A 26,274-nucleotide genomic window follows, 5' to 3' on the forward strand; every position below is an offset into this window, starting at 1 on the left:
GTTTTGCCCCTGAAGACCAGGTTCTTTCGTAAATACATCCTGCCTCCTCCCTGGAGATTCTGATCACTGTGGAACTCAAGGATGGCTAGAGGAAAGGACTTTCTTGGTGGTCCAGTGGTTAAGAATCCCTGCTTCCATTATCGGAGGTCTGAGGTCGAGCCCTGGTTTGGGAACCAAGATCCCTTATGGTCATGAATTATGATCCCCTATGGTGTGGCAAAAAAAAAATTTTTTTTAAATGGCTACCGGAGAGGATAATGTATTTTCATAGTAATTTCAACATTGCCCTTGCTGCTAATGAAGATTCTCAAAAGACTGAATAGGTAATGTTTCTCTACATACAGACCCAACACCATGCCTCTCACCCCAACATTTACAAATAGGAAGGATGAGTTCTGACTGCCTTTCCCAGGGAATTATTAACACTTTGTGTTGGGAGTCACATCCTTTGAAGAAGTTTAATCCTCTGGATGGTCTAGAGGTAACAGGATTCAGACTGCTGCTTTGGAGAGACAAAACTGGAGTTAAGAGGGCTACCTGTCCTAAAGCTCAAATGAGTTTCGATTTTCTGAAGTTTCTACAAGAGTTGACAAGTCATGCTTCTGCTGTACTGGGCACAGCATGATGACTACGGGATGGTCACAGAGTCCCATCTGTAAGCACAGCAGCCCTGAGCACAGGAGGAGAGTCTTTCTCTGGTGTGGCCTGTAATCACCAGAAAGACTGCTCTGAGACATATCCTAGTGCCTGTCCAAGTGGAAAGCCCGGATCCATGCAAACAACATTTAGCTGAAGGTTTGATACCAACGACAGCAGCCAAGGCTTATGGCAGGCCCCACTCCTGATTTACAGGCAACTCAAAGTACCCGAGGGCTTCCCTGGTGATTCAAGAGGGTACAGAATCCACCTGCAATGCAAGAGACCTGGATTTGAACTCTTGAGTCAAGAAGCTCCCCTGGAGAAGGGCATGACTACCCACTCCAGTATTCTTGCCTGGAGAATCCCATGAGGAGAGGAACCTGGTGAGCTGCAGTCCATGGGGTCGCAAGAGAAACTCAGCACTAAGTGACTAAATTACCTGAAGGACCCCGAGGAGGGAGAGACCACCCATAATCCCCCACCTAATCTGTGAGCCAGGGGCTCAGAGCCAAAGTTAATGTGGCTTAGAAAAATCATAAAAGATGAAATTTTATGGACTTGATTAGTGTGGAGAAGAGTCGTTTCACTACACAGAGATGTGTGAACTCAGAGTAATTACTCCATAGGACTGAAAAACATAAAAAGCAGCACAGAACGATTCAAAAGGAATTGAACACTTGAAAACAATTAGTACTTGATGCCTATTTTACATATGAATAGGTGTAAACAAACTCTACGTTTAGTTTAGTTCAAACCATCTTAAAGATGCTCCACTTGCAGGCTCCAGGTCACAAGCCCTGCATCAGTACTGTTGTTGATTCATCCTCAACTCCACACCACCCCAGAAAGTAGGAGAGAAGCCACAAGTGTGTGTGTTTCCTCTCTCCACAGACCACCAAGGGGTACAAATCCGAAGATCTTACTGAATCCCCACAAGAAGTCAGGTGGTCCAGAATATTTTAGAAGTCTTCCATTCCTTTTGAATAACCATGTTTTTATGCATTCTTTGACAATAAGATGACAATTGAAACTTCTTTTGTGAAGAACAGCCAAGTTCTCAGTAATGATAAGCATTTATCCAAACTTCCTGCAGTCAACACACTTTGAGTACACGTCTCAGTCAAAGCTCTTTGCAGAGAGAGAAATAGTATTTCACCATGTTACAGCAAAGAAAAGCAGAGTACCTAAATTTACCCTGCCTGGGTTCTTAGAAATGTCCTTAATAAAATCACAGATTACTAAGTTGAGGGAGCATTAAACTGTATTAAAATATTTATACAGAATATATTTGTGTATATGAGAGGAAAAGTAAATTTGTATATATGACAGGGAGAGTATATCTATGTACATGAGAGAAAGACTGCACTATATTTGTACAGGTATACAGTACCTTCCATTCGTTCAATCATTTCACCTTAAGTGTGTACGCTGACCTTTGAAATGGTAAAAATAGATGCCTTACTCTCTTCATTGCTTTCATCTAGAATGATCATGCAATCATATTATAAATTTCAGAACTTCATAATATAATTGTGGTGGACATTTAAGATGTTTGTGTTTATTTCTATCATTTTTCTCAAGGATAATATATTGAGTCATGTAATTAATCCTTTATAGGAATTTTAAAAATAAAAAGTATTAAAGTGTTCATGGTTATTTCATTTAAGAAAAGGCAAATCAGCAGAAACCCCAAAACATTAGAATCTTTGCCCATTTTGGAATACTTAAAAGTTTTGATGTTTTTTCATTTCTCCGAGCTTTTAAGCACAGCGGACTCGGGATGTGTGTGTGTTAGTCACTCAGTTGTGTTTGATTCTTTGCGACCCCATGGACTATAGCCCACCAGGCTCCTCTGTCCGTGGGGATTCTCCAGGCAAGAATACTGGAGTGGGTTGCCATGCCCTCCTTCAGGGGATCTTCCTGATCCAGGGATCAAACCCCCGTCTCCTGCATCTCCTGCGCTGCGGGTGTATTCTTTACCCACTGAACCACCTGAGAAGCCCCAGACTCAGAATAAGCAAACATAAAAGAAATTGCCTAGACCCTGCCTCCCCAAATGCAGTCCATAGATGGGCAATGTCCGCATCATTTGTGTGTTAGAATCTACTCCCCAGACCTTCTGAATCAGAATCTGCATGTTGGACAATATCCCCTGGTGATTCATAGCCACATTAAAGTATGAGAAGCACTATCTGGAGCGATTAGGTCAGCCTCAGATCTGCTATTTAAAAATGAGGAATTTGATGGAGATCTTGCTGAGTTTATCTGAAATAAAATACACATTACCCATAGACAAAGACATTATGAAAAATTAAAGTGTGGAATCCTTAAAAAAAAAAAAAAGAACCTTGAAAAGGTTCCTTAAAATATTAAGCAGGAAGAACTTGTAAAAATTGGTTTAAATACAATGAGTTCACAATTCACCCAGGTATTTTTTATTTTCTTCATAGAGTTTAAACATCGGCATTAAGCTTAGCTGTCTCCTGAATGCTGAAAGAAGATCTACCAGCATTTCTATAACGGTCCTTAGAAGCCCTAATGTTTATGATGCTAATTTTGTAAAGAGTCCAGCATCCAACAAGACAAGAATTCACAGTACATGTGCATAATTAGGATATTAAAAATGTTGAGCATTGTTAGGGTATTTTATTGTTTCAACAACACTATGATATTTATTACCTGATATCATCCTTAGGGATTTCATCTTAGTCAATGATTTCATCAACCTAGTTCTGAATTCTGGGACAAGCCTCCATTATCACCTGTTATCATACATGATCTGTTTTCCCCAACTTTTTTAAAGGAACAGAAATTCAACGAAGGAGCTACAGCATTTGTGCCAGCTATCTTATTTGGTTATAAAATGAGATTCGTGGCCAGGGATGTGTGCTTTGTTTCATACTGCATAAAGGAAACTAAATAACCAACTGAAATTGTACTGTCGCTGTGCTCATTCTACAAATATATTATCTTCTGTTAGAAGAGGAAAGGAGCAATGCAAAATACAGAGTTGAATATAATATTTAATATAATATTAACTAATCCAACCAATGCTTGGCACTGGCACAACTGATCGGCTCCTGGTCAGGTCAAATTAATGCAAAGTGCTTTTTTAAAAATAAGTCTATGGTGAGTCACCGACTCAATGGACATGAATTTGAGCAAATTCCAGCAGCGAGTGGAGCACAGAGGAGTCTGGCGTGCTGCAGTCCATATGGTCACAGAGAGTCGGACACGACTTAGCAACCGAGCAACAACAGGGTGAGTCAGGTGCGTGTCTGAACTTCAGACTACGTCTTCCGGTGGCATGAGCATAAGAAGGCACGGAAAGGCTGGCCCTGAAGCCCTGGGTATTCATGATACATCTGAACACTGAGATTAACAGCGATGTCTGGGAAGGGGCTGTCTTGTCCTTGGCTGGCCCAGTGCTCTGAGGTTAAAAAAAACTAAAAAAAGGAAATGAGTGAGATGTTATGATTCAAACGTCAGCTCTTACTCCTCTCAAGAGAGATTGTGGGGTGCTCCTGATGCTATGATGATGTTTTAGCAACGCGGGATGGTATTCCAAAATGAAATTAGTTAGAATAGGAGGACTTTACAAGGGACAAAATAAAAAATAGATACAATCTTAGTATTAGATTAAAAAAAAATCAGATATAGGTATTTTGTGAGATGTCAGCTATTTGATTCAAGTGGCATCCTTGAGACAGCTGCCACATGCCCAGGAAAAACTGAAAAACCCAATAGCAATCAGTCATGCTTCTCTACCAACATGCAAAACTATATGGAAATTTGCCTTTTTAAATAAATGTAGACACTATCAACAACAGAAGTGGGCGTAGTTTCCTGTCATCCCTTGCAGATCTTAGGACATTTTTTATAGTTCTATCCTTGACTATCTTTAAAGAACTCCTAAGCACAAACATGCCAAACTCTGTTTACTAGGTAAACAGAGTTTGTATGGATCAAGCTGACCAAGCAACGCCATCAAAACTCTTAAAGTGACAGCTCAGGCCGGCACATGGCTTTTCTCACAATAATCACCTACAACTTCTCAAAAACAGTTTGACACTGTGTATTGTCCCTCTACTTTTTCTTACCAACCCTTATTATTGAATTTATTTCTCTAAGACTCTCTTTCTGTAAACTCATCAAGGTGACATCAAGGGGTGGCAACAATTCCTCCCCCTCAAAAAAAGATTATAACTCAAGCAAGATAAAGTCAAATGACAAATGCTGTTTAAAAATGTTAAGAGAATCTCACAACACAATCCCTCCTCCGGTAGTGATTAATGTCAGGTGGCTATTCTTTTCATGGGTAGAATTCCCTGGTGGTCCAGAGGTTAGGACTCGAGACTTTCACTGCTGTGGGCCTGGGTTCAATCCCTGGTCAGGGAACTAAGATCCCACAAGGCACCTGGCATGGCCAACAAATAAATAAGTAAATAAATAAATAACAAGCTTTCTGGAAATCAGGAGTCCAACCTGTGCTGTATACACTATGGGGATCCAAAACATACCTGTTGGCTATTTTGTGAGATGAATCAATGTCTCATGTTTATTTTTGAATAATGTTAGCAATATCAACTCAAGTAGGTTTAAAATGACATTTGTGGCAGTATTCTCTTTCCAGTCCTAACTACAATAAATGTGTGTGTGTGCGCTTAGTCGCTCAGTCGTGTCTGACTCTTGCAACCCCATAGACCATGGCCTTCCAGGCTCCTCTGTCAATGGGATTCTCCAGGCAAGAATACTGGAGTGGCTTGCCATTTCCTTCTCCAGAACTACAACAAATAAGCACTGCCAAAGTGCCTGAGGATTATGGAGAAAGTACTGACTGATAAGAAATCAGATCCCTACTAGTTGAAGAGATTCACAGTAGAATTTGAACTGCTGGTCACTTCACCTCAAGCACAGTAAAGCTCATTGTCTCTCTAGGACAGAGTTCTGAACTGATATAACAGAAAAGGACGCTGCTACTTTATGTGTGTGTGCTCAGTTGTGTCTGACTCTTTGCAAACCCAAGGACTATAGCCTTCCAGGATCCTCTGTCCATGGAATTTTCCAGGCGAGAATATGGGAGTGGGTTGCCAATTCCTACTCCAAGGTAAGTAGTTCCTACTTCCCGACCCAGGGATTGAACCCACGTCTCTTGTGTCTCCTTCTTTGGCAGGCGAACTCTTTACCACTGAGCCACCCAGGAAGCCCATACTACTTTGTATAAGAGATAACTAAATTTTTTAAAGTCAAATTAGGTCAGCAACTTGCATGGCTGATGAGTCACTGACATAGCCTTTAGTCGAATTATAAATGACTTTTCTAACAGTACAACCTCCAGAGTTGTAAGGCATGTGCCTTTCTCAAGGTCACAGGGTTACCAGATTTTAAATATGGCCTCTGATCTGGCTTCTTTTTCACAGATATGTTTCTTCTAGTGAACTCTCATTGAATTGATGAAAATTCATAGTATTAAAAGCAAAAGAAGAATAACAATAAAAACATTGGCAGAGGCATGATTAATTGAAGTATATCAGTGTATGAGATAAAATTTAGAAAATAAATCCCTGATCCAGATTAGATGTAAAGAAATTCTCCTTGTTCCATCATGTCTCCTGAGAAGCACTGCTCATCAGATCCCACCTCCTGGTCACCCCCTTATTTCCAACTTTCACTGACTTCCTGGACACTCTTCTTCAATCACTGAAGGCTTGAGCTCAAATTCTTCATTCCTTAGTATTAACCTCTCTCTCTCTCTCTCTCTCTCTCGTGGCCCATTTTCATTGTGATTTCAACAAGCTCAAGTCACTCCTATTTTTAAATATAAAAAGTATATTCTAAAGTCACCTCCAATATATTTAACATACTATGGCAAGATCATTTTTTTAAACTTTTTATTTCATGTTGGAGTATAGCCGACCAACAGTGTTGTGACAATTTCAGGTGGGCAGCGAAAGGACTCAGCCATAATTATACAGGTATCGATTCTCCCCCATACCCCCCTCTCATCCTGGCTGCCACATAACATTGAGCAGAGTTCCCTGTGTTATGCAGTAGAAGCTTGTTTGTTATCCATTTTAAATATAGCAGTGGGCCCACGTCCCTCCCAAATTCCTTAACTATCTTTTCCCGCCATCCTTCCCCCCCTCCCAGCAACCATAAGCAAAACAAATATTTTTTAAAATAAAGGGCCAATCATGTGACTTGTGACTCAAATGCCATCAAGTTCTTCCTGCTGCATTTCTGATAAAAGTGCAGCCTTGTTGAATTAGTCTCGTTCTCCTTCACCTTGCTGTGTGTCTAACAGCTCACGACCTCACAAGTACTCTGCCTTTCTCTCACCCTTGAATATGCTATTTTCCTTGCTTGAGACTCTCCCTGCTCTGAGCACTAGATCCTCCTCCTTCAAGTACCAGTTTAAATGCCATTTCAACAGGAAAGACTTCCCTGTTTCCCAGACTGATTAATGGCAATCTCCATTCTTTCCTCAGAACCCGTTCTGAGAGGTAGATTTCCATTTCCATATTTTAGCAATAATCTACAATCAACTTTACCCAACTCAGCGTCACAGTATTTATTCATTTTTCTTTGTATTCCCATATCCATGACTCCCAGTCGTTTGAATGGTAAGATTAACCAGGAAAACTGCATTTTTTTTTTTTTTTGAAAACTGCATTTTAAAACATAGAGAAGGATACTGCCAACAAGTTAATTCAAAATTATCCTCAGGCTTTCGTTCACATCATTTCAAACTGTCCCACACCAGTTTCTATAGCTATTTTCACACATAAAAAACACAACTTAAAGGAGTAAGAATTAGATAAACTGCATTGTAAAAAAAATCCTATAGGCACAATATCTCACAGAGGCAGCTAATTTAAAGTCTTGACTCAGTCCTCAAAGGAGAATACAAATGTCTTTGAAATCCGAAACTCTGTATATCATAGGACAGTCATTTTATCTGACTCCAAGTACTCGCAACTTTGACCACCTGATGTGAAGAAATGACTCACTGGAAAAGACCCTGATGCTGGGAAAGATTGAGGGCAGGAGGAGAAGGGGACGACAGAGAATGAGATGGTTGGATGGCATCACCAACTCAATGGATATGGGTTTGGGTGGACTCCGGGAGTTGGTGATGGACAGGGAGGCCTGGCATGCTGCAGTTCATGGGGTCGCAAAGAGTCAGACACGACTGAGCAACTGAACTGAACTGAACTCGCAACTGATGTAAAGTCAACGTAGAACACTATGCCAACAGATAAAAGAGCATCAGAGAACCATTCAAAATATTAGCATTCAAAGCTGTAGACAAAGATAACCACATCTGAAGAAGGGACAGCCCCTGGCTTGTCAAGGAACTCAAGCCACTGAAGAGTGAATCATATTTACGTATTTTCAACAGAAGAGCAAATAAGGGAACTTACGCATGTCACCAAAGGTTCCCTTTGTCACTTTTGTGGCACGCAGCACCACTACTGTGAACTTGTGGGAATAATGGTGCTCCACCTGGAAGAAAATAAACGATAATGAATTTAAAACAAACCTGAAATATAGGATTCAAGCAAATTGTTCTCATTCCTTCCTTGAGACAAATTGAAAATATTCCAGTAGAAAGGAAGTAACATGCATACCAGAAACATTCTTTGATCTTGAGATTCTTCCTTTTTTTATCCTCTCCTCTCTGTAGCACAGAGGACTGAGACATTTAGATCATGCTTTAAAATGTCCCTACAGCTTGACTGCTAGGACAGCTTTGCAGTCCCTACTTTACAGGGTTTATCAAGCCCTGAGGAAAAATGTAAATAAGGACTGCAGGCTTTCTCGGTGTACAATCAGGCTTTGTACTGGGTGATAAGTAAGACCTGCCTTAGAAAGCTGAAGTTCAGAGGAAGATGTTTGCATTATCTAAATTTGCTTGTTCTTATTGTTACTGTTCAATAAACCCCCCCTCCTTTTTTTGGTATAACATTTCCAGAGCAGTTTTCAAAATCCTTTGGATCTAAAACAATAACCAGCAAACCACTTAATTTTAACATATCTGTTAAAACCATACATGACAATGTCAAAAGTTTCTACTAGCCTAAGAGCTTGTATGCACATAGGAAATATTAACAGGTAGAAGACTTTATTAAACACTTAACTGGAAATTAGTTCTCAAACAATTCTACTCACCAAAGCAGAATGGGAAAGCAGGAATTCACAAAATTCTCTGAGCAACTGAAAAGATTACAGTCTTTATCTAAAGTTCAAGTATTTTTGTTTTAGGAGAGACTCAAAAACTTCCCTGGTGGCTTAGAGGGTAAAGCATCTGCCAGCAATGCAGGAAACCCAGGTTCTATTCCTGGGTCGGGAAGACCCCCTGGAGAAGGAAATGGCAAGCACTCCAGTACCCTTGCCTGGAAAATCCCATGAATGGAGAAGCCTGGTAGGTTACAGTCCATGGGATTGCAAAGAGTCGGACACGACTGAGTGACATCACTTTCACTTTCACATTTATAAGTTACTACTGTATATGTTTGTGTGCGTGTGTGTGTGTGTATGCACATGCGTGCTCTCACGTGCTCAGTCATAGCCAACTCTTTGCAACCCCATGGACTGTAGCTCACCAGGCTTCTTTTGTCCATGGGATTTCCCAGACAAGAATACTGGAGTGGGTTGCCATTCCCGACCCAGGGATCAAATCCGTGTCTCCTGCATTGGCAGGCAGATTCTTTACCACTGACCCACCTGGGAAACCCAAGTTACCCCTACTTTTCATAATTTTAATAGGCTTGCTAAACTGGTTGAAAAGTCCATAACTAATTAAAAGAAGCTAAGAAACTGACAATACTAAGAAGTGAGTCTAAAAGCAAGGAGGCAGGAAAAAAAATTAAAGAACAGATTCAAAAGAACCAGCAGTAGTGAAATATAGAAGTAAATGTTATAAAGTATTCAAAAATTTCTGAAGCTATCATTCTATCAACAGAGTAATTTATGTTCAGATTTACAACAACATCATGATGAGATGAAGTTATGAATAAGCATACCTTGTTTAAAAAGACAGAAGCATATAAAATCTTTCAAGATAATTCTTATTCAAGATTATTGTCAAACAGAAATACCTTCCATATTCAGAAGAGCTCTGAAGGGCCAAAGTTATTCCACATAAATGAAATTATCAATCATAAAAAGGTGAATGCCTAAAAACAGGCATATTGTCTTATACTACTACCAAAAATCACACCACTCCTCCCACCAAAAAAAAAAAAAGGAAGAGAGAGAGAAAGAGAATCGAAGGAATTCCCTGGTGGTCCATGGGTTAGGACTCCGTGCTTCGACTGCATGGGGCACAGGTTCATTCCTGGTCAGGAAACTAAGAAGTTGCATGTCTTTGGCATGACCAAAAGAAAGAAGAAAGAGATTAAGAATCCACTATCTTAAGTTGAGACTTCAATACCCCTTTATTGGAAATGAATAGATCCAGCAGGCAGAAAATCAGTATTGACAGAGTTGAACTCAACAAATCATCAATCAACTAGACATAATTGATAACTATAAACTACTTCATCCAACAGCAGCAGAATACATATTATTCTTAAGCTCACATGGAACAAAAATTCAATGTCTATTCTCACAATGGAATTAGACATCAGTAAAATAATAACAGCTAGTGTAAACAGAACAGTATGGTATTGATGAAAAAATAGACAAATAGATCCATGGAACAGAATACAGAACCCAAAAATAGACCAAGCCACAAATAGTCAAATGACTTTTACAAAGGAACTAAGGTAATACAAAGGAAAAAAACAAAGACTTTTCAACACATGGTGCTGGAACAACTAGACATCCACATGCAAAAAAGAAAAAAAACAGAAAGATTCCAGACAAATGATGTCTGAGCCTGAACAAGAATAAGTAAATGCTCTTGAAAACCCTGTTTATGAAAAAAAAGAAGAAAACCCTGTTTATGGATTAGATTTCTCCACTAAAGAGAACTTTTCAATAACAATTATCATATATAATATTAAATAGCACATACTCCCCAAACCATCTAGGCTCTTTTTTTCATATCCTAGAACTTTTAATACCACAAGATTTTTCAAATGTCTAAAACCTTCCCTGTAAGATAAAAATGATTATCAATACTCATCTATTATTTAACACAATTTTTGAAATTGCTACAAATGTACTCATGTCAAATGTTTACTAATAACATGTGCAAAGAGATGATATTGTTATTATAAGGATTCATTGCAAATGAACCATATGTTAAATATTCTAATAGGTGCAAATTCTGTTTCCCAATAATCCTACAAAATAGATGTTACTATATATATTTACAGATGAATAAGTGAGATTCTGAGATAGTAAGTAATTTCCAGTATCTCACAGACAATAAAAGCTAAAATTGAATTAGAAACCAGTCTTCCTGTCCCCAGTGTCTTTATTCTTTCTATATTCCTTTACTTATAGAGAATAATAATACGAACACTGATTCATGATAGTAAGAAAGGGCTACTTCCATTTATTAAAGTGTTACAGATAGTTATAATCTAGTCTATTATATCTGAAGTTAATCTAAAGTCTCTCTAGTAATTGAGTAATTTTCTCTATCATTCAACTCTCCATTTTAATCTGTTTTTATTTCCATTAGCCTCAATTCTATCTTACTAACTACAATCAGAACTTGTATATATGAATTTGCACACTGCTCACAGAAGATAAGGAGCAACCACTTTCTTGGTTTTTATAAGTTAATTTTGGAGGCATCACAAATCTTCAGATGACCAGTAAATTACCTTCAAAACAAGAGTGTCAAAACTATGCTCTTTTTAAGTGCTGTAAAGAGCCATGTTTCCTGGAGCCAATATCACAAATAATTTCAAACTAGTATGGACTAGGCTAGCTTCTAACTTGGATAAGAGGCTTTTGGTTATGTCTTAGGAATGATGCCAGAGGAAATATGTTATTGAATACAAAACCAGTGTTCCCTGTGGTGCGGTGGGGAACCTAATGACTCAGCGCAATGCTACTTGATAGTCAACAAAAGGATGCCATATTTCAAGTGAGACGTCAAATATAAGCTCAATGCCCTGACTCAGTCACCAAGATTAAGCCTTGCCTTCAGGTCTTGGATTACCTTACTCAGTATCTTTCCTTATCCAAAATCTTTTTCATAGTGCAAATCATGATCCCCACCCCCCGTTTTTTGTTTTTTTTTTTTCCCACAACTACAATTTCTAAGTCATCATGAAAACTGCTACTGCATTAAATTCATTCTGGAGAATTATACTGACCTCTGTAACTAAAATGATTGGGAAAAAAGAACTAATCAGTTTATACAAAATCAATTTGATGATTATCCTAATCTGTTGAAAGTTCTACTGTTACAAAGAAGAACTGTGAAATGTGAAACCCAAACGACTCTGTTTTAGGATAGCACCGCCATTTTGAATAAAACCCCCTCCGAGGAGAGAAAACGAAATTTAAAGAAAAAGAAACTCAAGGAGCCAATCAGGGGAGGACAGGAAAGTCCCTCACCCCCCCCTTACTCTAACCCACCAATCAGTAGCTAACAAGACATCCTTAGTTGAAGAATTGACCAATCCCCTTAAGCTTCCCTTCCCGCTTCCCCTGCTGCACAGTAAGAATTAACCAATCCCCTTAAGCTTCCCTTCCCGCTTCCCCTGCTATACAGTATAAAAATGATTCGCGGCTTTCACTGGGGGCTCCTTCCCCTTTGTGTGAAGAGAGTCCCTGCTGGAGCTTGTAATAAAGTTTCTCACTGTTTTTGCATCTATCCGCGGCTCCTGTGGTGTTTGGTGGAATTCCGCGATCCGGGTACAACAGAACCAAAGAACAATCATAAAACAAATCTGATGGAAGAGAAGGTAGATTCTGCACATACATTTTTTTTTTTTTTTTTCTGTTCAACTGCCATTGCCTGATTTTAACTCAAATTAAAGCTAAAGGCTATTAGGATGGTAAGGACTACAGAATCTCAATACTGAACACAGAGATCGTGATCACTGTAATCAGCCACAGGCAACTTCAAACAGATCTCAGCAATTTTAAAAAGAATTGCTGCATTGATGTCATCCAAGAGTCAAGATGCTTGTTTAGATAAGATACTTATTTTCAATGTCACATCCTAGTGTGATTTCATTCTGATACATTTAAGAGGCACAGACCTTGTGCATTCTTCTTGCACATTTTTTAAAGAAAAGAGCAATCAGTTTATTTAAAATCAACAGTTCTATCTAAACTTGCTTTAAGAACTATTAGTCATGGATTGGCTATATGTACAAATTACCCTAATGTCCAAAACACCAAATTTGGCAACAAAATTTAACTTTATCAGACATCAATAAGGAAAATTATAATCAGAAATATGACTTGCATTTCCTCTCCCTCATGAACAAGAAACTTTCCACTTGCACAGTAAGTATTATATATGTCAAATAGAGTAATAACATTACATTATAATATACACATCTTTAAATATTCAAGTAGAGCTCATTTTCACTGAAATTAGAAGATGTTAGGTCTTGTTTTAATTAGGATTACTGGGACTGCTCTAGCAGTGAAACCAGTACCAAATTTAAAAAATTGATAGTGACAACTTGGATCTAAAATACTCATTTAATGATATTCACCATGAATGTATTGTGACTCTAATATCTTCAAAATATAAAAAGTAAATAATCACCCAAATATTAATTGATATAAATTCTAGTCAAATGGTAATTACCCAGCTATAAGACAACACACACAAAAAATTTTTTTAACATTAGCTTTTTCCCCCTCTCTCAATACTGTAAGCAGATAGGTTTGGGGGAGTCCCAGAGAGAGAGTCAGGTATGACTTTCATGACATAAGAGAAGCCATTTTTGGCCTGAGCCATTTAGGGATCTAAGCCTGGCCTCAATGCTTGCCCTTGAACAGGTCTCAGCAATTAATGATCTTAAGGGAACAAATGAATGCAGGGAAAAAGGATTATTATAAGGCAAGAGAAATAACAAAAGCAAGATAATATATCAGTTGTTAAGACTCCTAGTTCTATTTCAATGGTAGAGATAAGCCTGAAGCTGTCAACCACCAGATCAACTGGAACCTAAGGGAAGATGATATTGACCTTTTAAGATGATGTTCATCTTTTCTAGCCTTTGTGACTTCAGTCAACAAAAGCTTGGACTCTGTCAATCTTTGCTACAATTATGCCAAACTAAAGGCTCAAGCCCCTTCATGAAGATGCATGTACTCTGAGCTTAAAACTTCCCCAATTTTGCAGTTTGGAAGACACTATTTTGGGAAAGAATCCTGGCCTTCTCCTTACTTGCCACAAATAGTAAATCCTTCCTTCTCTTGATCTTTTGCTTGATTGTGTCTTTTGGTTCAACATTCACCCAGTTTTCAGGTAGCAATAATTCTGAAAAAAATCTACACTCTCCTAGGAGTAATTATGACTAAGTTAAGGCCTGTGAAGTATATATATACCTTTCTCCTCTTGGAGGGGCTCACTAGAACACAAGAAAAGTGCTCTTGAAAAGTTCTCCCCATAAGTCCTTAAAGTGCTTTGGGTGTCAGATACTTATTTGTTTTAGAATTACTGACCTACGTGATATGTCATATTCATTCAAATCTAAGATGTCTTTGCACTGATGATTTTTAGCAGTGAACTTTAAGTCTAGTAGACCCAACAGACTTGGAAATATGAATATATTTACAGATAATATTTTGGATAATATACCCTTATTTTAAGGGACTTGTTAAAAAACCTCTTTGTCTTACATGTTCTTTCCCTTAAGCATTAATTGTAAAGTGATTAATATCTAAAAGACATAGGCAAAAGTCAGAAGGAGTTTACAATATAGTGTTTTGTACTTTCCATCTTCATTTTCTACCCTTGCAATGCTATGATTTATAAGAAATGTATATATATTTGGTTATTCAGATAATCAAATATACATATATCACCATAACAATTTTATAATTATATAATTATGCATTTTATAATCATAGAATTGAGTTGAATTCTTGGCCACTCTGCTAGTGTCTAAGAATTGTTTGTTGATGTGGAGAAGCCTTCACACACATGTTGGAACTAAGTCTGGGAACCCCTTGCAGCCTCGGTTTCCTCATCTGTAAAATGGCAACTATAATATTACCAACTACATGGGATTTCTCAAGGGTCCCCTGTTACAAACCCAGATTCCAACATTAGAATTTCACACAAGGCAATATTGAATATCAAGTTTGGGGGATAATTTTACCATCTGTGGAAATCTTTTAAGATGAGATGATTATCTTTTTGGAATTATCTAGAGGCACAACGGATTTAGAGTAAAAGGAAGACATTGAATTCCACTTGTGATGGTTGCAGACTAAATAATCTGAGTTACCACTTCCCACAGAAAATAAATAAAAACTGAATGAGGAAAAAAAAAAAAAACTGAATGAGGTTTTACAAGGTAAGTAAGCATTTTCCTAAAAGTAACTGTGATGTTTAATTTCATTTGTCAACTTGGCCACAAAGTGCCCAGATTAAACATCATTTCTGTGTGTGTCTATGAGGGTGTCTGCGGATAAGATGAGTACTTGAATCACTGGAGTTGGGAAAGGAAATTGCCACCTCCAGTGTGGGTTGGCATCATCCAATCTGTTGAGGGCCTGAAAAGAATAAAAGAAAGAACTTTTCCCAAGGGAGGAGCCAAGATGGCGGAGGAATAGGACAGGGAGACCACTTTCTCTCCTACAAATTCATCAAAAGAATAATTGAACGCAGAGCAAACTTCACAAAACAACTTCTGATCGTTAGCTGAGGTCATCAGGCGCCCAGAAAAGCAACCCATTGTCTTCGAAAGGAGGTAGGACAAAATATAAAAGATAAAAAGAGAGACAAAAGAGCTAAGGACGGAGATCCATCCCGGGAAGGGAGTCTTAATAGAGGAAGTTTCCAAACACCAGGAAACCCTCGCACTGGCGGGTCTGGGGGAAGTTTTTGAATCTCAGAGGGCAACCTGACTGGGAGGGGAACAATAAATAAAACCCACAGATTACGTGCCTAAAAGCAACTCCCAGCAGAAAAGTACCCCAGACGCCCGCATCCACCACCAACAAGTGGGGGCAGAACGGAGAGGAGCGGGCAGCATTGCCTAGGGTAAGGACTGGGCCTGAGTGCCCTGAGGACAATCGGAGGGAGCTTTTGTGAGTTACCAACTTAAACTGTGGGATAGCAAGAGAGAGAGAGATAATTAACTGGCCCAAACACACTGCCTGCCATTCGCAGAACAAAGGGACCGAGCAAGTCCAGAGAAGAGCTCGCAGGCTGCAGACCGGCCCAGCCCCGTCGGAGGCAGGGGGGAGGGGAAAGGGGCAGGCTCGGCCCCAAGGACCGCATCCCCTACCGCACTGCAAACAGGCCTCCAGTTTCTAATGAAAGACCTCCTGAGATTCTGGATGGTCGACATCCGCCAGGAGGGTCGTGGCTAAACACAGGGCGCACGCACCCAACCGGCGCTGGCGGGAACTGGGTCTGGGGACGCGGAGGGGAGAAGGTGCACACACCCGACTGGCGCGGCGGAAACTGAGACTGGGAGCGCGGAGGGGAGAAGGTGCACCGCACCCGGGGACAGCATGCCCGTCAAGCTTCTGGCTGCCTGAGCCGCTCCGATGGGGTAGGCACAAAAAGCAGGCGCAGCTTTTTGTTCCGCGCTTTTGTGGAACACCCGAGGGCTGGAACTGCGCGCAGCACAGGGCACGCTCCATATAGAGCAGCCGGGAGCCTGAGCAGCGTAGGCAGGGAAAGCAGCGCCAGCCCCTCCCCGCAGCACGACGGAACTAGCAACGTGAATAAGAGAACACCTCCGCCCGCCTGTGTCAGGGCAGAAATTGGGCACTGAAGAGACCGGCAAACAGAAGCCAAATAAACAAAGGGAACCGCTTCAGAAGGGACCAGTGCAACAGATTAAAATCCCTGTAGGTGACACCGACTACACCGGAGGGGGCCTGTAGATATCGAGAAGTGTAAGCTGGAACGAGGAGCTATCTGAAACTGAACCAAACCCACACTGACCGCAACAGCTCCAGAGAAATTCCTAGATATATTTTTACTTTTTTTTTTTAAGTTAAAAAAAAATTTTTTTCTTTTTTTTTCTTTTTTCTCTTTTATTTTCTTTTAAAATTCCCTATTACTCCCCCATTACTCCTTAACTTTCATTTTCATAGATTTTTATGATTTTTTTAATTAGGAAAAAATTTTTTTCTTGTTTTTTTTTCTTTTTCTCTTCTATTTTCTATTTTTCTTTTTCTCTTATTTCCTTTTAAAGTCCTTTATTACTCCTCTACTACTCCTTAATGTACATTTTCATTACACTATAACCTTACCAAAAAAAAAAGAGAAGCCCTATTTTTAAACAAAACTTCATATATATTTCAAAAATTTTGTGTGTGTGTGTTTTGGTTTTTGTTTTTAATATTGTATTTTTAAGAGTCTAACCTCTACTCTAGATTTTTAATCTTTGTTTTTCAGTATATGATATAAATTGTGGACATTTAAGAATCCAACATTCAGTTCCCATTTTTATTCAGGAGTGTGTTGATTACTCTCTCCCAATCTTGACTCTCCGTTTTCTACCTCAGAACACCTCTATCTCCTCCTTTCCCCTTCTTTTCCCAATCCAATTCTGTGAATCTTTGTGGGTGTCTGGGCTACGGAGAACACTCTGGGAACAGACAACTGCGTAGATCTGTCTCTCTCCTCTTGAGTCCCCCTTTTTCTCCTCCTGCTCATCTCTATCTCCCTCCTCCCTCTCCTCTTCTTCATGTAACTCTGTGAACCTCTCTGGTGTCCCTCACGGGGGAGAATCTTTTCACCGTTAACCTAGAAGTTTTATTATCAGTGCTGTATAGTTGGAGAAGTCTTGAGACTACAGGAAGAATAAAACTGAAATCCAGAGGCAGGAGACTTAAGCCCAAAACCTGAGAACACCAGAAAACTCCTGACTACATGGAACTTTAAGTAATAAGAGACTGTCCAAAAGCCTCCATACCTACACTGAAACCAACCACCACCCAAGAGCCAATAAGTTTTAGAGCAAGACATACCACGCAAATTCTCCAGCAACGCAGGAACATAGCCCTGAGAGTCAACATACAGGCTGCCCAAGGTCACACCTAACACATAGACCCATCTCAAAACTCATTACTGGGCACTCCATTGCACTCCAGAGAGAAGAAATCTAGTTCCATGCACCAGAACACTGACGCAAGCTTCCCTAACCAGGAAACCTTGACAAGCCAATCGTCCAATCCCACCCACTGGGTAAAACCTCCACAATAAAAAGGAACCACAGACCCCCAGAATACAGAAAGCCCACTCCAGACACAGCAATCTAAACAAGATGAAAAGGCAGAGAAATACCCAGCAGGTAAAGGAACATGAAAAATGCCCACCAAGTCAAACAAAAGAGGAGGAGATAGGGAATCTACCTGAAAAAGAATTTAGAATAATGATAATAAAGATGATCCAAAATCTTGAAAACAAAATGGAGTTACAGATAAATATCCTGGAGACAAAAATTGAGAAGATGCAAGAAATGTTTGATAAAGAGTCAATTAAAAATGAATAATGCAATAAATGAGATCAAAAACACTCTGGAGGGAACCAAGAGTAGAATAACGGAGACAGAAGATAGGATAAGTGAGGTACAAGATAAAATGGTGGAAATAAATGAAGCAGAGAGGAAAAAAGAAAAAAGAATCAAAAGAAATGAGGACAACCTCAGGGACCTCTGGGACAATGTGAAACGCCCCAACATTCGAATCATAGGAATCCCAGAAGAAGAAGACAAAAAGAAAGGCCATGAGAAAATACTCGAGGAGATAATAGCCGAAAACTTCCCTAAAATGGGGAAGGAAATAGCCCCAATGTCCAAGAACCCAGGAGTCCAAACAGGATAACCACGTGAACACCCACAGACACATATTAATCCAAATTAACAAAGATCAACACAAAGAACAATGTTAAAAGCAGAAGGGCGAAACAACAAATAACACACAAGGGATTCCATAAGGATAACAGCGATCACTCAATAGAACCCCAGCCCAGAAGGAATGGCAAGATCTTAAAGTAATGAGAGAATAAACCTACAACTCTAGATTACTGTATCCAGCAACGATCTCATTCAGATATGAAGGAGAATTCAAAAGCTTTACAGATAAGCAAAAGCTGAGAGAATTCAGCACCACCAAACCAGGTCTTCAACAAATGCTAAAGGATCTTCTCTAGACAGGAAATGCAGAAAGGTTGTATAAACGTGAACCCAAAACAACAAAGTAAATGGCAACAGGACCACACCTATCAATAATTACCTTAAATGTAAATGGGTTGAATGCCCCAACCAAAAGACAAAGATTGGCTGAATGGATACAAAACAAGACCCCTATATATGCTGTCTACAAGAGACCCACCTCAAAACAAGAGACACATACAGACTAAAAGTGAAGGGCTGGAAAAAAATATTTCATGCAAACGGAGACCAAAAGAAAGCAGGAGTCGCAATACTCATATCAGATAAAATAGACTTTCAAATAAAGGATGTGAAAAGAGACAAAGAAGGACACTATATAATGATCAAAGGATCAATCCAAGAAGAAGATATAACAATTATAAATATATATGCCACCACATAGGAGCACCGCACTATGTCGGCAAACCGCTAACGACTATGAAAGAGGAAATTAATAGTAACACAATAATAGCGGGAGACTTTAATACCCCACTCACAACTATGGATAGATCAACTAAACAGAAAATCAACAAGGAAACACAAACTTTAAATGACACAATGGACCAGCTAGACCTAATTGATATCTATAGAACATTTCACCCCAAAACAAGCAACTTCACCTTTTTCTCAAGTGCACACGGAACCTTCTCCAGAATAGATCACATCCTGGGCCATAAATCTAGTCTTGGAAAATTCAAAAAAATTGAAATCATTCCAGTCATCTTTTCTGACCACAGTGCAGTAAGATTAGATCTCAATTACAGGGAAAAAAATTGTTAAAAAATTCAAACAACTGGAGGTAATACAGCTTCTTGAATAATCAACCAATCATCAGAAGAAATCAACAAGAAATCAAAATATGGCATAGAATGAATGAAATGAAAATGCACAACCCAAAACCGATGGGACAACTGTAAAAGCAGTGGCTAAAGGGAAGTTATAGCATTAACAGGCTTCTCAAAAGAACAAGAAAAAAGCCAAATAATAACCTAACCTAACACCTAAAGCAATTAGAGAAGGAAGATGAAGAACCCCAGGGTTAGTAGAAGGAAGAAATCTTAAAAATAGGCAGAAATAAATGCAAAAGAACTAAGAGACCATAGCAAAAATCAACAAAGCTAAAAGCTGTTTTTTGAAAACAATAAACAATTAGATAACAAACCATTAGCAGACTCATTAAGAACAAAGAGAGAAAGAACCAAATTACAAAAATTAGAAATGAAAATGGAAGATCACAACAGACAACACTGAATACAAAGGATCATAAGAGACTACTACCAGTAGCTCTATGCCAATAAAATGGACAACTTGGAAGAAATGGACAAATTCTTAGAAAAAGTATAACTTTCCAAAACTGAAGCAGGAAGAAATAGAAGATCTTAACAGACCCATCACAAGCAAGGAAATTGAAACTGTAATCAGAAATCTTCCAGCAAACAAAAGCCCAGGACCAGATGCCTTCACAGCTGAATTCTACCAAAAATTTAAAGAGCTAACACCTATCTTACTCAAACTCTTCCAGAAAATTGCAGATGAAGGTAAACTTCCAAACTCATTCTATGAGGCCACCATCACCCTAATTCCAAAACCAGACAAAAAAAAAAAAAAAAAAGAAACCTACAGGCAATATCACTGATGAACAAGATGCAAATCTTAACAAAATTTCTAGCAAACAGAATCCACAACATATTAAAAAAATCATACACCATGACCAAATGGGCTTTATCCCAGGAATGCAAGGATTCTTTAATATCCGCAAATCAATCAATGTAATACACCACATTAACAAATTGAAAGATAAAAACCATATGATTATCTCAATAGATGCAGAAAAAGCCTTTGACAAAATCCAACATCCATTTATGATAAAAAATCTCCAGAAAGCAGGAATGGAAGGAACATACCTCAACATAATAAAAGCTATATATGACAAACCCACAGCAAGCATCACCCTCAATGGTGAAAAATTGAAAGCATTTCCCCTGAAATCAGGAACAAGACAAGGGTGCCCACTCTCACCACTACTATTCAACATAGTGTTGGAAGTTCTGGCCACGCAATCAGAGCAGAAAAAGAAGTAAAAGGAATCCAGATAGGAAAAGAAGAAGTAAAACTCTCACTGTTTGCAGATGACATGATCCTCTACTAGAAACCCTAAACTCTTCCAGAAAATTACTAGAGCTAATCAATGAATATATAAAGTTTCATGGATATAAAATTAACGACAGAGAAAATCCCTTGCATTCCTATACACTAACAATGAGAAAACAGAAACATGAAATTAAGGAAACAATACCATCACTATTGCAACAAAAGCAATAAAATACTTAGAGTATAATTACCTAAAGAAAACAAAAGACCTATACATAGAAACTATAAAACACTGATGAAAGAAATCAAAGAGGACACAAACAGATGGAGAAACATACCGTGTTCATGGATTGGAAGAATCAATATTGTCAAAATGGTTATTCTACCCAAAGCAATCTATAGATTCAATGCAATCCCTATCAAGCTACCAACGGTATTTTTCACAGAACTAGACCAAAGAATTTCACAATTTGTATGGAAATAACAAAAAACCTCGAATAGCCAAAGTAATCTTGAGAAAGAAGAATGGAACTGGAGGAATAAACCTGCCGGACTTCAGACTCTACTAAAGCCACAGTCACATCAAGACAGTATGGTACTGCACAAAAGAACAGAAAATATAGATCAATGGAACAGAATAGAAAGCCCAGAGATAAATCCACGAACCTATGGACACCTTATCTTTGACAAAGGAGGCAAGGATATACAATGGAAAAAAGACAACCTCTTTAACAAGTGGTGCTGGGAAAACTGGTCAACCACTTGTAAAAGAATGAAACTAGAACACTTTCTAACACCATACACAAAAATAAACTCAAAATGGATTAAAGATCTAAATGTAAGACCAGAAACTATAAAACTCCTAGAGGAGAAATAGGCAAAACACTCTCTGACATAAATCACAGCAAGATCCTTTATGACCCACCTCCCAGAATATTGGAAATAAAAGCAAAACTAAACAAATGGGACCTAATGAAACGTAAAAGCTTTTGCACTACAAAGGAAACTATAAGTAAGGTGAAAAGACAGCCCTCAGATTGGGAGAAAATAATAGCAAATGAAGAAACAGACGAAGGATTAATCTCAAAATATACAAGCAACTCCTGCAGCTCAATTCCAGAAAAATAAATGACCCAATCAAAATATGGGCCAAAGAACTAAACAGACATTTCTCCAAAGAAGACATACAGATGGCTAACAAACACATGAAAAGATGCTCAACATCACTCATTATCAGAGAAATGCAAATCAAAACCACAATGAGGTACCATTACACGCCAGTCAGGATGGGCTGCTATCCAAAAGTCTACAAGCAATAAATGCTGGAGAGGGTGTGGAGAAAAGGGAACCCTCTTACACTGTTGGTGGGAATGCAAACTAGTATAGCCGCTATGGAGAACAGTGTGGAGATTTCTTTAAAAACTGGAAATAGAACTGCCATATGACCCGCATACCAATTCTGGCATCACACACTGAGGAATCCAGATCTGAAAGAGACACGTGCAGCCCAATGTTCATCGCAGCACTGTTTATAATAGCCAGGACATGGAAGCAACCTAGATGCCCATCAGCAGACGAATGGATAAGGAAGCTGTGGTACATATACACCATGGAATTTTACTCAGCCATTAAAAAGAATTCATTTGAATCAGTTCTAATGAGATGGATGAAACTGGAGCCCATTATACAGAGTGAAGTAAGCCAGAAAGATAAGAACATTACAGCATACTAACACATATATATGGAATTTAGAAAGATGGTAATGATAACCCTATATGCAAAACAGAAAAAGAGACACAGAAGTACAGAACAGACTTTTGAACTCTGTGGGAGAAGGTGAGGGTGGGATGTTTCCAAAGAACAGCATGTATATTATCTATGGTGAACAGATCACCAGCCCAGGTGGGATGCAGAGACAAGTGCTAAGGCTGGTGCACGTGGGAGACCCAGAGGCAATCGGGTGGAGAGGGAGGGGGGAGGGGGGATCGGGATGGGGAATACATGTAACTCCATGGCTGATTCATGTCAATGTATGACAAAATCCACTGCAATGTTGTGAAGTAATTAGCCTCCAACTAGTAAAAATAAATGAAAAATACATAAATAAATAAATAAAAAAAGAAAGAACTTTTCCCCCATCTCACTGCTTGAGCTGAGACATCTCCTTTTATCTCCTGCCTTAAACTGAATTACACTGCTGTCTGTCCTGGGTCTCCAGGTTGCTGATGGCAGATATGGGACTTTCAGTCTCCATAACCTCATCACACAATTCTTCGCAATATATCGCCATGGTTAGATCAATCTGTTATAGTCTGAATGTTTGTGTCCCCCCAAAATACATGTTGACATTCTAAACCCTCAAAGATGATGGTATTAGAAGATGGGACATTTGGGAAGAAAAAAAAAAAACATGAATGGATAAGTGCCTTTATGAAAGAACTGAACTGAGAGAAATTCTTTGCCCCATCCACAGAGTGGACACTGCAGCTATGAACCAGGCCCTCATCAAATACAACCATGCTCGTGTCTCAATCTTGGACTTCTCAGACTCCATAAATGTGAGGAATAAGTTTCTATTGTTTATAAGCCAACCAGTCTCCAGTACTGTGCAGTGCTTTGCGCTTAGTCGCTCAGTTGTGTCCAACTCTTTGCGACCCCATGGACTGCAGCCTGCCAGGCTTCTCTGTCCCTGGGGAGTCTCCAGGTAAGAATACTAGAATACTAGAGTGGGTTGGAGTGGAATACTAGAGTGGAATACTGGAGTGGGTTGCCATTTCCTTCTCCAAGAGATCTTCTTAACCCTAGGATCAAACCCAGGTCTCCCACACTGCAGGCAGATTCTTTACCATCAGAGTCACCAGGGAAGCAGCCCAAACAAATTAAGACATTCTATCTATCTCCTTTTGGTTCTGTTTCTAATCAGAGATCCTGACTATTACAGTAACAAAGAACTAACAAGATAGGAATCCTTAATTCCCATAACAGAGATCAAGAAGTGCAGAGAAACACAGGGATGAGCAGTTTGACCACAGGACATTTGCTGATCCAAAGAGGAGGAGGCTGAGAAGCTGAGGGATTAGGAGCCTTCTAGGGATAAAGAACCTAGTAAACAACTCTTTTGTTTCAAGCCTAAGACTCCACAGACTGCGCCATAGGAATAACTTTGTACAATGCCCCCTACCCCGTACAGTCGGCCAGTTTTAATGTCATTCAGGAAACCCAAAGAACAAGTAACCTGAAACTGGGATTACCTTTATCCCAGACTGCTAGCTTCCCGAGAAGCCTGACGGAAACCAATGAAATTCTGAAGAATTATTTCTAGAGATGATTTTTCATTATAATGATGTTCAGCAAAATCAAAGGTAATTAGGAACACGAGGAGGTATCACACCAAGGCTCCAAACCAGCACAATAAATTAACAGGCACAGAAACAGTCCTCTCCATGAAACAGTGAAACTACACTTAGCATGTTTAAGGAAATTGAAGTCAAACTTCAGTATGATTATATTAAACTTCAAACTATTAAAAAAAAAATGGCTCAGAAGTTTTGAAAAAGAACCAAATCAAAATTCAAGAACTAAGAAGTAAACCTGCTTTACTTCTGGTTTACACAGGGATTCCCAGCCTGTGCTCTGTGGTGAAGAAGCAGAAATACGGACATTACTTTAAGCACACACACTTTTGCCTCCAATGGGAGGCTTGTGGCAGGGAACGGCTGGCATCAGAAAAACAGCAAAAGCATATCATTAACCATCCTCTTCCTCACTTTGCTAGAATTTGTTAGTGCTCACCAAAAATATGCTATTGCCATAAAACTCATTATTCCTTTGTGCACTGTGCTGGCACTTCTGTAATAGTTTTGGCACCTTTATATTTCTGATTTCCCAACAGCAGTATCTCACCTCCTGCTGCCCCCTGGAAATATCTTACCTTACTAAGTTTCTAAAGAATACTTATGTATATAATGATTTATTATTTATAAAGCCCTGTGGAACAGACATACAGGTACTATTCATACTACATGTGAAGCAGCTAAAAGTTTAAGTGCTCAAGAGCACGTAACTGAAGTCTGGAATTACCACTAAAACACTAGTTCTTTGATGACCTACTCAGTGGTTTCCCCCACCCCTCATGTTACCATAATAATCTAGAATAATAGCTTTGTACTTTTTCGGTAACATTTCCAGTCATCCTACAATGACCTTTTTCAAAGGTCCCTGTATTTTAGCAGGCAGTCATGCTCACATACCCAGGTGGTTGACCTCAGTGTGGACACAACCTCAGTTTTCCTTGGATGTGGGGCACTGGCCCTCCACTGCTAATAGATGGTGGGAAGAGCTCCGGATTTTTTCACTCCAGGGAAGTGACTCATCCCTTCAGAGTAAAAAGATGGAATTTTTTTTATGAATATTTTATATTTGATCTATCTTTGTAACACTGATATCTTCCTGATCCAGCACAACTTCAGTAGACTGTGGAGACAAAGACCCTTCAGATGGGACAGAACCTCAGAATAACTCTAGACATATGGACATTGCATTCTGCCATAGATGTGTTACTCCACTTTCTCCTCCATTCTTAAAAGTTGGCACCGCTGGAAACGAGAACTTGCTGTATCAGCCCACAGGATTCTCCAACATGTCCCTGCATCACAGGTATGGTGAAGATGAGTCCAATCTTCACTGCCTTGAGGCAGATGAAACTGCGTTGGCCCATCTGGCACCCTTCACTACGAGTAAGTTGGCTTAGCTTTCCACATCTCTCCTTTTTAATAAAATTGTTCTGTGTTGAGTGCACTCACCTATATATTGTGAAAAGTATCTTTCTGTGAAAACTAGAGCAGGAAATTTTGTCACAAAAGCAATTTACACACACACACACACACACACACACGCATAGTTGTTTGTTTTTGTTTTTTAAACACGTAACAAAAACATGCATGAATAATACCAGAAAGCTCTTAGGATCCTCTGTACTGAAAAGGGTTATACAATCACAGGGAACTCTGCTCAATGTTATGTGGCAGCCTGGATGGAAGGGGAGTTTAAGGGGAGAATGGATACATGAATATGTATGGCTGAGTCCCTTTGCTGTCCACCTGAAGCTATCATAATATTGTTAACTGGCTATATTCCAATATAAAATAAAAAGTTTTTAAAAAGAAAAGGGCTATACATTGGAATGTTGATGGAGCGTCCAGTTTTGATGCTGGGGAAGGTCAAGGAAAATGTGACACAGATATGTGGCTTTGGCATATTTCATCATATTAAG

General features: G+C 39.2%; 1 protein-coding gene across 1 annotated transcript in view; it reads right to left on the bottom strand.

The window, feature by feature from the left end:
* PLA2G4A (phospholipase A2 group IVA) overlaps positions 1-26,274 on the bottom strand; it is a 169,351-nt gene that overhangs the window by 110,833 nt on the left and 32,244 nt on the right. Inside the window, exon 3 of the mRNA XM_043485362.1 lies at positions 8,064-8,145. Coding sequence (XP_043341297.1) covers positions 8,064-8,145 — 82 coding nt within the window. The remainder of the gene's footprint in view (positions 1-8,063; positions 8,146-26,274) is intronic.

Source organism: Cervus canadensis, chromosome 13 (assembly GCF_019320065.1).
Source record: "Cervus canadensis isolate Bull #8, Minnesota chromosome 13, ASM1932006v1, whole genome shotgun sequence".
NCBI classification, from domain to species: domain Eukaryota; kingdom Metazoa; phylum Chordata; class Mammalia; order Artiodactyla; family Cervidae; genus Cervus; species Cervus canadensis.